General features: G+C 33.6%; 1 protein-coding gene across 5 annotated transcripts in view; it reads right to left on the reverse strand.

Annotated features, from left to right (window-relative positions):
• The window catches only part of DMD (dystrophin), a 2,259,822-nt gene that overhangs the window by 1,158,720 nt on the left and 1,083,837 nt on the right, over positions 1-17,265 (reverse strand). For all 5 annotated transcript variants that reach the window (XM_082446317.1, XM_082446321.1, XM_082446320.1 and 2 more), the window contains 2 exons: positions 16,304-16,391; positions 4,584-4,825 (listed from right to left, as the gene is read on the reverse strand). In XM_082446317.1, the coding sequence (XP_082302443.1) occupies positions 4,584-4,825; positions 16,304-16,391 (330 nt within the window). The remainder of the gene's footprint in view (positions 1-4,583; positions 4,826-16,303; positions 16,392-17,265) is intronic.

A 17,265-nucleotide genomic window follows, 5' to 3' on the forward strand; every position in this document is an offset into this window, starting at 1 on the left:
TATGAACTAAATATAAATCTGAGCTTCCTGGAAATTAAAGTAAAAAAGTAAAAAAAAAAACCCGTTATTTTTGGATCCATGCGTACTCTTTTAGAGAGAGTAACTTTTGTCTTGGGACTGAATGAGATAAATTTACCACACAGATCCTTTCATAGTAGCGATACTACCTAACGGACAATCTATTTTTAGAAGATATAAAGATAACTTTCAGAGGAATTTTGATATGTGATTATAACAGTATGAGTTGATTCAGGTAGGTTAATCTCTAACAATCAAATTCTTTCGGTAGGTGAAAATTAAAGACATTTAGATAAATAAGGAGGTGACCCCCATCTCTCCCATTCAAATATAAAGCCTCTTTATCAAGTGCTAGAAGGTAGGAGCATATTCATAGAAGAAGAGTAAGACAAGAGGTAAAGGGTAACACCCTGTGGTTTGGATTATAGAATTACAGACATGCACTTTGTACACTAGACTTGCAAATGGTACCAATGACATCTGCCGTGAAACATTTAAGAACCCGATTTACATTTGGCCAGATGTAGGGCCGTCATTCTTCCTTCTTAGGGGGCTATATAATGAGCCTACAGTATAGTAAAGTATGTTCTGCAAAACAAAGGGGACTTTGAAACTAATAAAACATTTGGGCAAATGTTCAGCAGGGACCTTAAAGTTCTGAGAGTAAATCATAGGAAATATCATTCTGACCTCAAATATTTAACATTTAAAAGATGTTAACAATTACTCGTTATTTCCATAAAAGGGCCTTAGTGTGGTTGGTCCTCCAGAGTAAGGCATGTTCTCTCAGTCTGTTTATCCTTTAAAATTATATGTTTATCTACTGGAAAAACTTGTATTTTTTTCCTCCGGAAAGGGTCCATGGATTTCTTCCAATTCCCAAAGGGCTCCCTAATCGTCAACATATTAAGAACCAGTTCTGGCAAACACTAGACTTTGAGCTAAATCTGCACCCTAATTTTAGAAACATCTCCAAATGACAGAATGCGCTGACAAATAGGATGGAGTAATTTATATACCTATTAAGAACCAGTTCTGGCAAACATTAGATTTTGAGCTAAATTTGCACCCTAATTTTAGAAACATCTCCAAATAACAGAATGCGCTGACAAATAGGATGGAGTAATTTATTTACCTATTACTAATCACAACCAAGTAATCACAATTTCAACTGTTGTGTGAATGACATGGGGCTTATCCTGCTAAGTATTTTGCCTAAGGTGATTCATCAAACTAACAGAAACCAATGGGGCAGAGAGAAACAGTAAGGAGTGATGAAGAGGGATAGACTTCCATCATCAGAATTTGGAACTTTGTGGCTGAATGCAGAAAAAGAAATGATTTCACTTAGGATGACTTCTCTAAGCTCGAGAAAATATTTAAGATATGTAACCTCCAGTGATCTCCATTCGCTCCTCAGATAAAGACCAAGGTCCTAGCGTGCCCTAAGAGTCCTTGCTTTGTCTCCTATACGCTTGTCTTTTTGCCTCCATCTTTCATCTTACGCCCCCACCCTTCTATGCCCAGCATTCACATTGGCCTTATTTCAGTTATTTGGTCATTATTGCTCCCTCCCACCATGTTCCTTCTGCCTGAAGCCTCCTTCCCTGCTGTTCTCTTAATTTCAACTCAAATGTACCTGCCTCAAGGAAGCTGCCCTTGGTGGCTCTGTCAAGGTCAGGTTTTCCCTGTTGGACACTCTCCCAGAACTCTGTACCTTTGTTTAAAGCATTTGTCCCGGTGGTAATTTAACATCTGTTTATTTAATCATTTACTTAGTCTCTCTCTCACCTACTCTAGGTAAATGCTATGAGGGCAGGGTCAATGAATGCTCACTCTAATATTCCCTAAACTTAAGTGTCTGCCACCCCAGTGGGTCCTAAAGGTAGAAGCATCACCCTAGCAGGACTGGAAGGCAGGGCATCAAGCCAAAGAAGATGATTCTCAAACCTTAAATCCAGTGGAATTTGCCTTGCTAAATTTTGGACTTGGTTAGGATCCCTTCTTTCTTCCCTATTTTTTCTCCTTTTGGAATGTGAATGCCTATCCTATGCCTGTCCCACCATCATATATTGGAAGCACATAAGTCATCTGGTTTCACTGGTTCATAGCAGGAAAAAAGTTCTATCTCAGGATGAATGATATCTTGAGTCTCATCCATATCTGATTTAAATGATGAAGAGACTTTGGACTTTAGGCTTGATGCTAGAATGAGTTATGACTTTTGGACTTTGGGGGCTTGTGGCATGTAACAATGACATAAATGGGGGGCAGGGTGAGAATCTGTGTACCAAATCATATTCCCCAAAATTTGTGTGTTGGAGCTCTAACCCACAATGTGACTATATTTGGTGATAGGGCTTTTAGAAAGTAATTAAGGTTAAATCAGTTCTTAAGTGCAGGGTCTTTATCTGATAGGACTGGTGGCCTTACAAGAAGAAGAGAAAGATTTTTTTTTCCCTTCCATGCACATGTGCCAAGGAAAGGCCAGGTGAGAAGGCAGCTGTCTGCAAGACAGAAAGAGAGTTCTCACCAGAAGTTGAACCCTGCCAGACCTTCATCTTGGACTTTCAGCCTCCAGAACTGTGAGAAAATTAATTTCTTTTGTTTAAGCCACCCAGTCTATGGTATTTGTTATGGCAGCCCAAACCAGCTAATACACTTAGTATCATTCTTGGCCACATTAGAGACACTGAATATTTATTTTATGGATGAATGCATTTTGTAGATGTTATTAATATCTATATCTGAATCTCAAGGATCAGGTTAAGGTACTATCAACAGATTTTTTATCGCAAGAAATAATACAGGTGGAGTATTCCTCTAATTCACAGGGAAAAAAAGTCATGGATTCTATTCTTTAATAGCAAAATGTATCTAGAATTACAGGGAATTTTTCTAGACAGTATTTTACTCCACTACTTTATGTGTAATAATTCAAGTATGTCAGTTATTCCAGGATTATGTAAAAATTCAGGCGAATATTAAAGCGTGGTTCAATGTGTGTTAGATACCTGCTTCCCTCTCCTAAAACTGTTTGACTAGGTGTGTCTTTCCTATGAAAGATTATGTGCCATGGTGTTAACCAAGAAAACAAGTGCTTTCTTTTCTTCTCTTTCCTTCTTTCTTCCATTTTTTTTTGCAAGGAGGGTGGTATGCAGGTACACAGGAAAAGTATCTCTTAAGTTACATATACATAAATTTTATAGAAATTCCCTATACTTGCATATTTGCCTAATAAACTAAATGCCTTGCTGTATGATATTCTTTATCCAAAAATATATTTCCTGAGTTTATTTACTTCCTAGTAAAGCTGTAGGTCCAATATTTGAAGAAGAATCATCAAATCCTTCAACTGATTTTCCCTTCAAAATAGCTTTCAATTTCCCCTCACTTTCTGGATTCAATACCACCTCCAAACCAACCCTGTTGCCTCTCCATCTCCAGTCTTCCATTATTTAAACCACTGTTTTCAAAGTATGCAGATTAACCCCATTCACTGCTTTTAAAATTAAGCCCAGTCATCTCAGTTTACCATTAAGGTTCATCCTGGAAACCTTTTCATCTATCCTCTAATCAATTTGCCACTTCCCATGAAAAGTGTAACTATGCATAGTAACATTTTGTAGTAACTATGTAAAAAGTTCAAGTTGTTTATATTGATATATCTTGTTTATTTACACGTGCAGAATACTCATTTAGTGTCTTTCTCAGGCCCTTTTGTGTGTGCTGTGTCTTGTTTGCCCCTCCAGATATACTGCCCACCCTTCTCCTGTGACTCAGGAGAATGACACTTATAGATTAAAGCTCCTTGTCGTCTGCCTTCTGATTAAGTTTAGTTGATGGGGACCCCTATTCAGATTCTGGAGGCAGGGAGGGGAGCAAAGTAGGGTGTTTATTTTTCTGGCCCCATTCCTGTGTTGGTACTTGGACTGGCTCTTAAAGCTGCCTTTACAATGAGCATCTGACTCTCCTTCTGGGTTTCTGTAACTTCTCGCTCCCTGATCCTTTCTATCTTAAGTATAGTAACAGCACTGAGGCTGGGTTACTGTACTATCCCTTGAGGTTCCTCTATACTCCAAGTACATATAAAAAATATTTTTGTAAAGGATCCTTCCTCGAAGTATCCTAATTTAATGGACTGTCAGTTTTAAAGATTTTCCTCATATATCCAATTATACTGTATATCAGCTGCTTCTGTTTGTGTGGATTCCACATTTTGAACATATGACTGTGTTTTGCTCTTTTCACCTGAGCTGCCATAAGAAACAGCGCCAAATTACTGTCCATTTTCCATAGGATACGTGTGGTTCCTATACTCCAACACTGCCTCATCATTTTGCAAACTGACAAAATCAATTAACTATGTGTAACTAAGCTTTTGGGGATTCGGGCATCCATATGTTACCTATTTAAACTGATTTTCTTCGCTTATATTTTGATCTTTACTGTGTTTAATTAAACCCTTAAGAGAGAAATTTTATCATTAAATAATTTGCTATTCTTCTGGAAATTTCCAAGAAATTTCTATTGATCATGCTCCAAATAAGAGGAAAGAGTCTTACCTTACAATTTTTTAACTGGCTTTTAATTGCTGTTGGCTCTGATGTGGTAGTGGGTTGAGTTTTCAACCAGTTTTCTGCAGTAGTTGTCATCTGCTCCAATTGTTGTAGCTGATGATAGAAAGTGATGATGTTGTTCTGATACTCCAGCCAGTTAAGTCTCTCACTTAGCAACTGGCAGAACTCGATCCACCGGCTGTTCAGTTGTTCTGAGGCTTGTTTGATACTGTCAGCATTAACACCCTCTAGAAAGACATATTTTATAAATATATCCACTGAAGCCACAGACTGAAAGACATTATCTGAAAACCACCGTTGACTCAAGTTCCAAACTATTCATCATCTGAATAATTTCAAACAAATCATTTATTTACTGATAAAGAAGTTAAAATACCAAGATTTCTGATTATTGACTGCAAATTACTAGAGTTGCATCTTATCAAAGAATATGAATGTAGCAAAGTACTAAATAAGGATACATAAGATGTAGAAGAATAGAAAATATTTAAATTTTAAAAAATGGTCAAAGCTCTGATGGTGGGGATGGAAGATTACAGACAAATAACTTTTTGGATATTTCCAAATAAATGTTAAATATCATGTATATTATTAAACTATACTTCTAAAAAGTAACATACATTTGTAGTTTTTAAAATGCCTTTGAATTAGTTGAAATGTTATTATTTGGATTTTTAAAAAAAGGAAACAAGTGAGTATGTATAAAAAATCAATAATTCTCTGTTTATGCTACAGAAAGCCAGAAATAAGCGGATTGCCCATGAGTCCAAAGAAAGAAAACAAGCATTAGGAAAAATAATCTTTCTAATTAGAAAAAAGGTTTTCAAATTATTTACATATCATTTACAAATGTGGAAGTTGATCTGAAAGTTTTAAAATCATCTATAGAAATATTAAAGCAGAAAAAGTCTATCGAGGGCAAAATGGAAACATAAGCATATCATTATCAACTTCAGCCTTCTGGAAAATCTACTACGTTTTAGGGAATATGCTATGTCTTTTAACACATACCATCTTATTTAAATTTTGTCAAAATGTGATATATGACTAATGCCAATCCAATGCAAGTACAGCAATATCACATTATTAACTCTCTAAAGTTCATAATATGTAATGTTTTTACACACACAATTTGTTTACATAGTAACTTCTTTAATAAATTACACTATATAAAGAAATATAGTAAATATGATATGCATGTTAAAACATAGCTATGATAGCACTAACTTTCTAATATTTCTGAAACACTGAATATTCAAATGTTTCCTTTTCCTACATATACTCGCAGATCTCAAAAGGGATCATAAGCTCACTGTAAGATTCTTCCTCTAAGTTAAAGTATTTTAGGGGTAAAATGATTTAGTGAAGACCAAGTTGTCTAGGAGAATCTTCTTTTATGAATATCCACTTTACACAACTTTCTGGTAATGTGATTTAGTTAACTGACAAGTAAGTTATTACGTTATTAAAAAGTCTGAAGACCATCTCTAGCAAATGTGAGGCCTGTGGTTCTGCTAACTTGTACATGCTTCCCACTTCACTCTTTTTAAAGAATAAAAGACATGGATTTGAAGTCAACAACTATATTATTTTATTCTCCTTTACTTTCCTCTGCTCAGATACCTAATTTTCATTTTGTTGTAATTATGTCATGCTGCCAAACCACGTCTCTCAATCCATTTGAAACACAACTCTAACTTCACTCATTTCAGAGTTTGACGCTAGCCAGGACGACACTGGAGAAAACAAACTTCGCAAATATCGTTGGCAACAATCTTTTCCTCATTCTTTGCCTGATACATTTTTGAAAAAAATTAATTGAAAAACTAAAGAGTAAAAAGATAATATATGTATATTTCTATATATACAGCTATAAAAGGCAGCCCATGGTTTGCAGGAGCTAAATATTCCTCTAATACCCTCCCTAACAGCTAAGGAAGTGACTGGTTTTATTGAGACATCTGGATGTGTTGTGGGATATTCTGTTTGGGATAATTTGGTTTTGAGCAGTGACCAAGAATTATACCAAAATATGTTCTAAGGGATGCCACTAGGAAACTATAGTTGTAAAATGATCATGTTTGTTATAAAGTATAAGGGAAGAATCCAAATCTCCGGTCATATAGGCACTCAGTTTGAGAAAAAATACTACAATAACATGCTGATATTATTGCTGGAAAATGAAAGGGAACAATTTAAAAGTACACACGGTAGAAATTGTAAATTATGTTAGAAAATGATTCAAAAATGTGCCATGGATCTAAATGACCAGATGTTTAGGAGAAATATTTTCAGCATATATTAAATGTGAATAGGCACTTAGAAGAAGGAAGTCAGTCCTTGGTAGTCCAAGTCCATGACAGGCAAACAAGAGATGCTAAAGTAAATTAAAAGTACTGATGGAACAATGCTGGATTGAATTTATTTAGCATTTGTCCAAATGATAAGGGAATACAGAGAAAATTATCTCACTGTCCCTGAGGTCAACCATATGAAAACCCCTTAGCAATTGGAAAAATAAAATCATAAATTAATTTTAATAAGAATAATGCATGCAAATTTAATCAGCAAAATACAAATCAAACTATAATGAAGTATCAGTAAGTTCTATGGTACCTATTAAAATCCAGAGCTAGAATTTAATGACTCCTTGATCATTACCCAAAACTATCAGTTCAATATATCGTGCCCAAAAAATGTCCAGATGCTAAACATTGCTGCAAAAGGAATTAACATAAATGAGAAAAGTGAATTTAGTACAAATCCACTATGAAATCTACAGTACTCTCCACTTAAGAGCATATTGATTTTTATAACCGAATAAAGGGAATTAAAATATAATAATAGGTAAAAGAAGGATCTCCTTATTAGGATAAATGGTAAAAGCAGGCAAAAGGGTATAAAGTTCATAGCAAAAGCTCTGGTATTAGGCAGACCTGAGTTCAAATTTGGTCCCTGCCCCCCACCACTACTTTACTAAATGAGTGAACTGGGTTCAGTTAGGTAATCGCACTGGGCCTCATTTTTCTCATCCATGGATTGAGAATTGACATGTACACACAGCTATATTTAAAATAGATAACCAACAAGGACCTACTGTATAGCACAGGGAACTCTGCTCAATATTCTGTAATAACCTAAATGGGAAAAGAATTTGAAAAAGAGTAGATACATGTATATGTATAACTGAATCACTCTGCTGTACACCTGAAACTAACACAACATTGTTAATCAACTATACTCCAATATGAAATAAAAAGTTAAAAAAATACAATTGACCTCACTGGACACCTATCAGGGTTCTGAGTTAACATGTGTGAATTGTTACACCAAGCATGACATATACTAGGCAACCAATAAATATTAGTCAATGTTAATATAAAGAAATGAAAAAGAACATGTAGGAAACAAGGAAAAGAAACCAGACCTTTCAAATGGTAAATTAGGGAGAGGGGGAGTCTTTTTAATTACTGAAAAGGGTCATTTATGAAAAATAATAAATATTTTTTAAAGATAGTAATTTTATATAATATGGCACTAATATGGGATATAGAAAGTATATTTATACACTTTTAAAAGAAATTATATCAATCAGTGATGAATCCATAAGAGTTTATTAGGGAATCTTGGAATAATTGGTCATAAATCTGTAATCATTTGAAATTAAAGTTACACAGGATAGCCATGCTAAAAGTTAAAAACAGAAATTTCTAGATGTCACTGGTGAAGATATGATTTTGACTGCAGAAAATCAGACATTTTATTTATTAACGATTTGTATGGAAATATTGTATTAATTCATATATGAACATGCTTCCTGCTCAACTACAGTATAACCTGTCTTTCTAAACTATAAAGCCCCCTAAGAAAAATCTCTCCACTGGCAGTATCTGATAGAATTCTCAGCTTAGAGTAGGTATGAAATAAATACACTTTACTTGTGAACTCACCCAACACCAAATCAATATCTTACTTCATACGAATACAAACATTAGGGGAGCAATAGCCACAGACACGAAAAGCCAAACACAAGACGCATGCAGTCTCTCTTGCTTCAAGTCTGCTTTAAAATACTTGGGGGAGGGATCAACAGCACTGTCACATGTCACATTACTTAATGTGTGTCTCTCAAACTAAAATTAGAAATGCCATTACTTCAACTTCATCAATTAACTGGCCATCTATTATCCAGTACTAGTAATGAGATTATGAGAAAGTCCCTTAACACTTTTGCAGAATAAAGGTACTAAGTGTTTCCCCAGCAAATACTATGAATAATTTTATTATTATATATAATTGTTTTATGTGTATTTCATAGAATTATGCCTCTTAACTGAAAATTTTAAGTTTCATGACAGTTTGTAAGTGTAAATATCTGCAAAGTTTTAAGTATCAATCATTTGAGCATCTGTTTTTCTAATTTTTTGTTAGCTACTTAAGAATACAAACACTAACTCACCAGGCATTATGAACAATACTTACGGAAACCATTTTGTAGCAGCACATTAGAATCTCAGAGATAATGGATCATAATCCATTCACATCTCATATTCTAAACAACCCCTGAAATAGTCTATGAATAAATATATTGCACCCAGAGGAAATGGCTCATTACTTGAAGTGCATCCATTAATTTTATTACTTGTGTACAGTGCATAACAGACTGTCAGAATAATTTTAATTGTGCACCACCTTCCATGGAAGTACTTCAAAACTGCCACTTAAAGTGAAGTATTCCTCATCAAGTATATTCATCATTAGCCACAAAGTCAGGGTAGAATAATGCAAAAACCTGTGTTTTCAGAGCTCTTGAATTAGAAGACTATTTGGAATGAAAACTTAAAATAAAGTTGCTAATAAATAGTCCCCTGTTTTTGTTGCATATTAAATGAGGGCCATTGCAAATACATTTCGCATTCAATATAACAGCCTAAAATGTGAAAGAAATTTAATTAGAGTCTATGAAAATGAGGTCTGAGTATTATAGGCTAATTCTAGAGGTTTTTCTGGTGATACTAACTTTTATACAACTGTCACGTCATCTTATTTTAAAAATAGCTTTTAAAAATTAATAGGTTGACATAAAATTCATATCCCTAATAAGAATACATAAATTTATGAATATAACTTTTTCATTTATTCTCTTTCTAAACAGTATTGAATTATAAGAGCAAAAAGTCAGATCCCTACTCACATTTGGGGTTTTTATTAACATCTTTATTAGAGTATAATTGCTTTACAATGGTGTGTTAGTTTCTGCTTTATAACAAAGTGAATCAGTTATACATATACATATGTCCCCATATCTCTTCCCTCTTGCGTCTCCCTCCCTCCCACCCTCCCTATCCCACCACTCTAGGTGGTCACAAAGCACGGAGCTGATCTCCCTGTGCTATGCGGCTGCTTCCCACTAGCTATTTTACGTTTGGTAGTGTATATATGTCCATGCCACTCTCTCACTTTGTCACAGCTTACCCTTCCCCCTCCCCATATCCTCAAGTCCATTCTCTAGTAGGTCTGTGTCTTTATTCCCGTCTTGCCCCTAGGCTCTTCATGACCTTTTTTTTTTTCCTTAGATTCAATATATATGTGTTAGCATACTGTATTTGTTTCTCTCTTTCTGACTTATTTCACTCTGTATGACAGTCTCTAGGTCCATCCACCTCACTACAAATAACTCAGTTTCGTTCCTTTTTACGGCTGAGTAATATTCCATTGTATATATGTGCCACATCTTCTTTATCCAATCATCTGTCAATGGACATTTAGGTTGCTTCCATGTCCTGGCTATTGTAAATAGAGCTGCAATGAACATTTTGGTACATGACTCTTTTGGAATTATGGTTTTCTCAGGGTATATGCCCAGTAGTGGGGTTGCTGGGTCGTATGGTAGTTTTATTTGTAGTTTTTTAAGGAACCTCCATACTGTTCTCCATAGTGGCTGTAGCAATTTACATTCCCACCAACAGTGCAAGAGGGTTCCCTTTTCTCCACACCCTCTCCAGCATTTATTGTTTGTAGATTTTTTGATGATGGTCATTCTGACTGGTGTGAGATGATATCTCATTGTAGTTTTGATTTGCATTTCTCTAATGATTAATGATGTTGAGCATTCTTTCATGTGTTTGTTGGCAATCTGTATATCTTCTTTGGAGAAATGTCTATTTGTTTTTGTGACTAATTTTCCACAACAACAGTGATCACTTTAATTTCCTCCCTTCACACACACATACACACACACCGGGCACAGAGTCTCTTCCTTTGGAGATTAAACGAAGAAAAATGTGTCTGTCAATTAACAACATTTATTGAGTGTGAACTCTGTGTAGACCATTATCTCAAGCGTCACGTGCAAAAACAGGAAACATAAATCAAACTGCCCAGAACTCAGGAAAAAGTAGGAGAAGAGGAAATGGGTACAACCATGGAAAGCTACTCATTCATGGTGGAGAGGATGAACCGCTGCAAATAGTACCATTTCCATGCCCCGATGATGTACAGAGCAGCTACAAAATCTCTTCCCATTAAAATACACAATTAGAATAGTTATTGCCACTGAAGATCCTTCACAAAGATGTGAAAAGATAATGAGAGGTTTGCCTCTGAGGTGAGCCAAACTGACCCCAATCCCTGCCCTTACCCATCTGACAAACTTCTGTCGAAATTCAAATAACATCATTCATGTAAAGTAATTAATGAACTATAAACCAAAATACTAAGTTACAGTTCCATACTTAATATTATAGATAAAAGGAGCCCTTGTCTGTGTTATCAGTCTGTGCTATTTAATTACGATCCTTAGCAGATTTACTATTAGGTATCACCTTAAACACTGTAACACTCATCGGATGATGGTTTTGAAATGTTCTTTTAGTCTGATATACTAATAATTACTATTATTATTTAAATATTTCCTTAATGTGATTGTCTTCAGGCTCTTAATTAACACACAGAAAACTACAATTAGAAATTCAAAGTGAAGCACAATTTAATGTAGAAAACATCACGAACCCTATTAGATAATTATAGTATCTCCTCTGGAAATTGTGGTGAAACCATTTTATAGCTTAAGAAAGGGCAAACTGAGCTATGCTTACATCTTTTCAAATGAATGTTTGTTTGTTTGTGATAGGTAAGAAGTGGATTTATTTAGAGAGAAACACCTTCCACAGACAGTGTGTGGGCCATCTCAGATGGTGAGAAACGCACCAGGGCATGGGGTTGTCAGTTTTTAGAGGGGTGGGTAATTTCATAGCCTAATGAGTGGGAGGAGTATTCTAGCTATTTTAGGAAGGGGCGGGGATTTCCAGGAATTGGGCCACCGCCCAATTTTTTGATCCTTATGGTTTTGGAACTGTCATGGCACATGTGGGTGTGTTATTTAGCTTGCTGATGTGAGCATATACTGAGGCTCAAGGTCTAGTGGAAAAAGTCGACTTGTCTGCCATCTTGGACACATCAAATTAATGTTTTGATATAACATTTTTGGTAATTTCAATATTAATAAAGGAAAACAATTTATCGAAACCAGGTTATTTTTGTTATATCTGACTGATAAGGAGACTATATATTTGAATCAAGAACATTATTTTACAAAAAGAATTAAAAATGAAGTCTAACTGTAAATAGATAAAAACAAGTAAGCACATTTTTAGGTATAAAAATGTTCTAGATTGTCCTGAAGTCCCATAATCTCACTCAAACGATGAAAATCTTTTGCTCTAAAGTATGCAGATCAGTTAAAAAAATAAAATAAAATCTTAGGAATCCGGATTAATTAATAATCAATACTATTGATATAGTAGCAAGATTCTTTACCATATTTAGTTGCTAAAATTCTCTAAATTTTAATTATTTTATGTCATTTTGTGTTTAAATATAAAAATAAATCTTAAAGAAGGTTATATTGTATATTTTTTTAAATCTAAATAAATAAAATTTTGGAAATTCTCCTTCTCAGTATAACACAGCTACCGGAAACATAAGTAGATCACTAGGTACCCTATCTAGTCTCTCATTTACTCTCATTAAAGTTCTAGGATGTGAATAATTTGTTGAGACTAAGGCTGTGATACTAATCTTATACATTGACAACAAACTTCATAAAGATTCTATCTGTGAAAAATTTCTCCAGTAAGAGGAGGACCTCTCCACCATCCAACACTTTATCACACTATTCCCCATACTTATCCAATCAATTGATTTTGATATAGGAGCAACAAATTAAACTAATGTTAGTTAAAAAAAAGCAGTTAAAGAGATAAATCAGTCAAAATTATACCAAAATTCCATGTCAAAGTCCCAGAAATACATTTTTTTAGATAACACTCTCTGTTAGTAGCACTGTAGCCTCCCAATTTAGTCTATTATGATCATGAAGATCCTTTACATTCTTCTAAAAGAACTGGGACACCTATAAGGAAAATGTTCATGTATAGCTTTAATGTATGCAGATAATTTACGCAATCTCTTTTTTGATTTAAAAAAGGTTCCAAATGAATTAATAAGAATCTCTTACTGAATATCTCTGCATATTATTCAAATATAAATCATTCTACTGCAAAATTCACAACACAGTTGATACTAAAGCTTATAGTATATTTAATATTAACTGTATTTTAATATTCTTCATATAACACTTTGCGTTTGATAAAATGCAGCCAAAACAAAAATTATCTTCTAATTGATCATAACTTCTATGTAACCGTGCAAAACTAAACGGGCTACGAGAAACAGTGTTTTCAGGACATGCAATTGATTTTTAACACAACTTTGCAACATCGAATGAAAGCCATTTCTTCTACATTGGCAACATGGTAATCTCTGCATTTTTAACCATTTTAAGACCCTACCCTACTCCCTGTTTCTCAGCACCTTTCTTAAATTCATTCAAGAAATGCCTTCAGGACTAACAGATTTTGTTTTTTGCATTTCTTAAGTGGTGCTAAAAATTTATGCTTTCAGTAGCTATTTAAAAATGGCCAAAAGTGATTTGAAAATATGTTTGATATACCATTTGTGGTCAAAACTGATGTAAAATATAAGCAGTGAGGAATTTTTTTGCATGTCTTAGAGTTTCATTCTGAAGGAAAAATTAAGAGTTCCAAAATCATTCTAGATACTTTAAAACATGCTCTAATCTTATGGCAAATTATTCTAAGTAGAAAATTCAGTTTCCTGTTTGTGTGTTTGTGTGTGTGTGTGTGTATACACATATATAAAACATAGTTTATGAAATGCTTTCTTTAAAATATAATAGCTATATTTATGCTAATCTCCATACATACTTTTAAATTATGAATATATGTTAAAAGTTGTTATCATGGGAAAACGTACATAGAATGTATATATATTTATATTACTTGCATAACATTATAACATCGTACAAGAATGATCTGCCTTTATCTTAATTTCTGAGGATAAGACATGTGGTTAAATGAATAGACATTTACATGAGGTCATAAATGAAGTACCATGGTTCAGCTGTCATTTTCCTTTCTATAAACAAAAGAACAAGAATGTGTGTGTTTTATATGGTTATGAGTTTTATTACAACTCCATAGCCACACTTGAGAAAGGAAATTCTGAAATTGTAAATTTAAGAGCTTTACTGAGATAACTGTTGGGAAATCTGGTTTAGAGAAACCTCAATTTGTCTTTCAACTTCATGAACCACATCAGTAAGCTCTAGTTTTTGGCTCTATGTTGGTGGAGCAATTGTAACATAGGGTTAGGGGGGGCTCTCTTAAATATACCTGGAGAGGTACTCCAGGCACATATTGTGCACCTGGCTTAACTCACAATTTGCACAAACAATCACATAAAATAAATACTATGCAACTTCTTCTGTGAAAGACAAAACAAAAAGGAACAAAATATAAGTTCAAATCTTGGAGTCTACTTTTTAGTAATTATGTAAATTGTTTGATTAAATGGAGCAGAGCAGAAGTATCTATGCTCTAGTTATAGCCCAATTTTGAACCTAATCACATATCACTTAGACCAAATCTTTATTAGCATAACAAATGAGAAGCGTAAAATTTGATCAATATAGTCAACCAATGAGGAATGTCTCAAATCGCACCCCTACCCCTTACTGTGCTTTGCTTTCTACCTAAATTAGAATTTTCCTTCAGAAGTATTATTATCTTCTGACCAAAATTACCAATGTCATTATCTCAATTACTGCCTTAATTTTGCTTTGCTAAACAGAATTTAATCAGTCAATTAACATTTATTAGAGACCTAGTATATGTCCTGATTTTTCTTCATGCTTCCAAAATTTAGAGCTATAAGGGCAATAATCTAGAAAATTATGTTATCACTAATCATATGATCATTTTAACCCTGTATGTAATTTCATCACAAAAAATCATTACCTTCATTTCTAAATTTTAACTTCTTTTTGAATAATGCAGTGTATGCTACTGTCAGATAATCTGAGTTAAGGTATACTTGATATTTGAAAAAGTAGAGATTATTTAAAAGTATAGATTTTACATCACTTTATAAAAATGAAAAAGTGATAATGCAGTTCCTAGGGGGAAATTATATAATAGTTTAAGGATATTTTTTTAGATCATATAATTTTATTTAACATGGATATGCTGTTGTCAAACTCATCAGTTAAACCATCCAGCAAACATGCATCTAAAAAACAACCTTTTTTGTATATTGCATCTTCTATATATTCATTAACTTGTTAACCCAATCAGCTGTTATATTTGCTTGTTTTTATTTTTAACCAAATACAGTCATGGGGCTCATTAGAAGAAGAAAATGAATTGATTTCCTAGGAAGATCATTGAATTTTTTAATGCCAACATGGCAATTAAGGCAAAAAATAATTCATACACAGAATTTATGCCCCAGAATGCAGGCAGGTACTGGAAAAAGCTGACATGCATAACAAAAACATTTGTTACATTTGCTTATGATATTCTTGTAAACATATCCTTTGAAAAATAAAATAAACCTTGTTTAGAAATAGCATTATCCCTGATTTTCATAAATTACTTACACCTACTTATACTTATAGAAATGAATATAATAGTATAACAATGACAATTGAAAAGAAGTTTGTTTACAATTGACGTCAATAACATTTTGTTCAGATAGCTTTTGAGGTACCAAGTGTTAGCAAAAATTAACTTTAATTCATTATTTAAAAATATGTTTTGCTAGCTTTGTACTTTTACCTCACTCAGAAGTAGGTGAAGTTAAAAAAAAAAAAAAGTTCCCCTGAGGAGACATTTTCTTTTAAACATGTTAAAAAATGAAAAGCAACATAGAAAATAAATATATTATTAGCAAACAGGTATGGAAAAAACATATTGCAAAGTTATTTTAAATCAGATTATAATCACTTTACGTATATTATATGATTGCTTACATTTCCAATTATTTCTGCAAATCTTGTTTTCCTAAATCATTTGGACAAATGCTAGCAGGATTTGCACTAAAACTGATTTCTCGGCAGCAGATTGATACAATATTCTACCACAAGCCATTTTCTTCCATTGGACTCAAAGTTGAATTTCCTCTAATAATTTGCTTAGCATTAAGAAAGAATAATAAAAGCTCACAAACTCACTTTAAATTTTCATTCAGGAAGGGCTTGTCTGATATAATTTCGCTGATAAATATGAACCTATGTGTTTATCAAATCCCTAAGAAGATTATCTAAATCAACTCTGTGTAATTACCATTCAGCATCTGTTCCACCAGGGCCTGAGCTGATCTGCTGGCATCTTGCAGTTTTCTGAACTTCTCGGCTTTTTCTCGCTCTATGGCCTGCAGCATGATAGCAAAGGTGAGTATTCAATAAAAGGATTGTGAAACTACACAGTAATTATAACTTCCACTTGCCCTTTCAAGCCTTAAGATATTTCACTCTGTCAGCTTATCATGTGAATCTAAGGATTTTTTCTCAAGTTCTTGGCATTAGAAGCATCAAAATGGCAATGAATCACAAGCCATTTTCATACTGAATTGTTATTTTTTGTAATAAGATGTCTACTCTTAACTTTTTTTACATCATAGTTTCTGAGGCATTACAAGTTAAGACTGCCCCCCCCAAAAAAGAACCAACAAAGACAAATCATAACAAACAATGAAATGATAAAGTGTCAGATAATTAAAATGGAATTTATCTTTTAAAAATACAACACTGATAATGCTCCTAATAACATAAGTATATAGTCTTTATTAAAAATCAAACAGAAAATCCAGTAAGTATATACAATAGGAAAAAAGTATACTAGCATAAATAATTTACCAAAAAGAAACCCCCATATTTATCTAAGTACAAGACTGCGGGTTAATTTCTCTCTCTAGAATTGTCAAAGTACTCCCATTGCAAGGAAAATTAGATTCAGTTTCATAAAGCTTTCTAAATTCCTTTGTTCATTTCTCCTAACCAGAGTTAACTTTTGAACAACAAAAACACAATTACTTAACAAAATGTAGCATTTGATACTGCTGAGTTTAGCTAATAATGTCTCTACAGAGACAAAACTTTAAGCTATGATGCAGTAGTACTATATTACTATAGTCATTAAAACCTGTGGCTATAACAATATGTTATATGTCCTGAACCTAACAACCTGCAGAAAAAGCAAGCTATAGTGTATTTAACATATAGTGAGAACAATATTTCTGTGATTTA

The sequence above is a fragment of the Balaenoptera physalus genome, assembly GCF_965194825.1.
Source record: "Balaenoptera physalus genome assembly, chromosome: X".
NCBI classification, from domain to species: domain Eukaryota; kingdom Metazoa; phylum Chordata; class Mammalia; order Artiodactyla; family Balaenopteridae; genus Balaenoptera; species Balaenoptera physalus.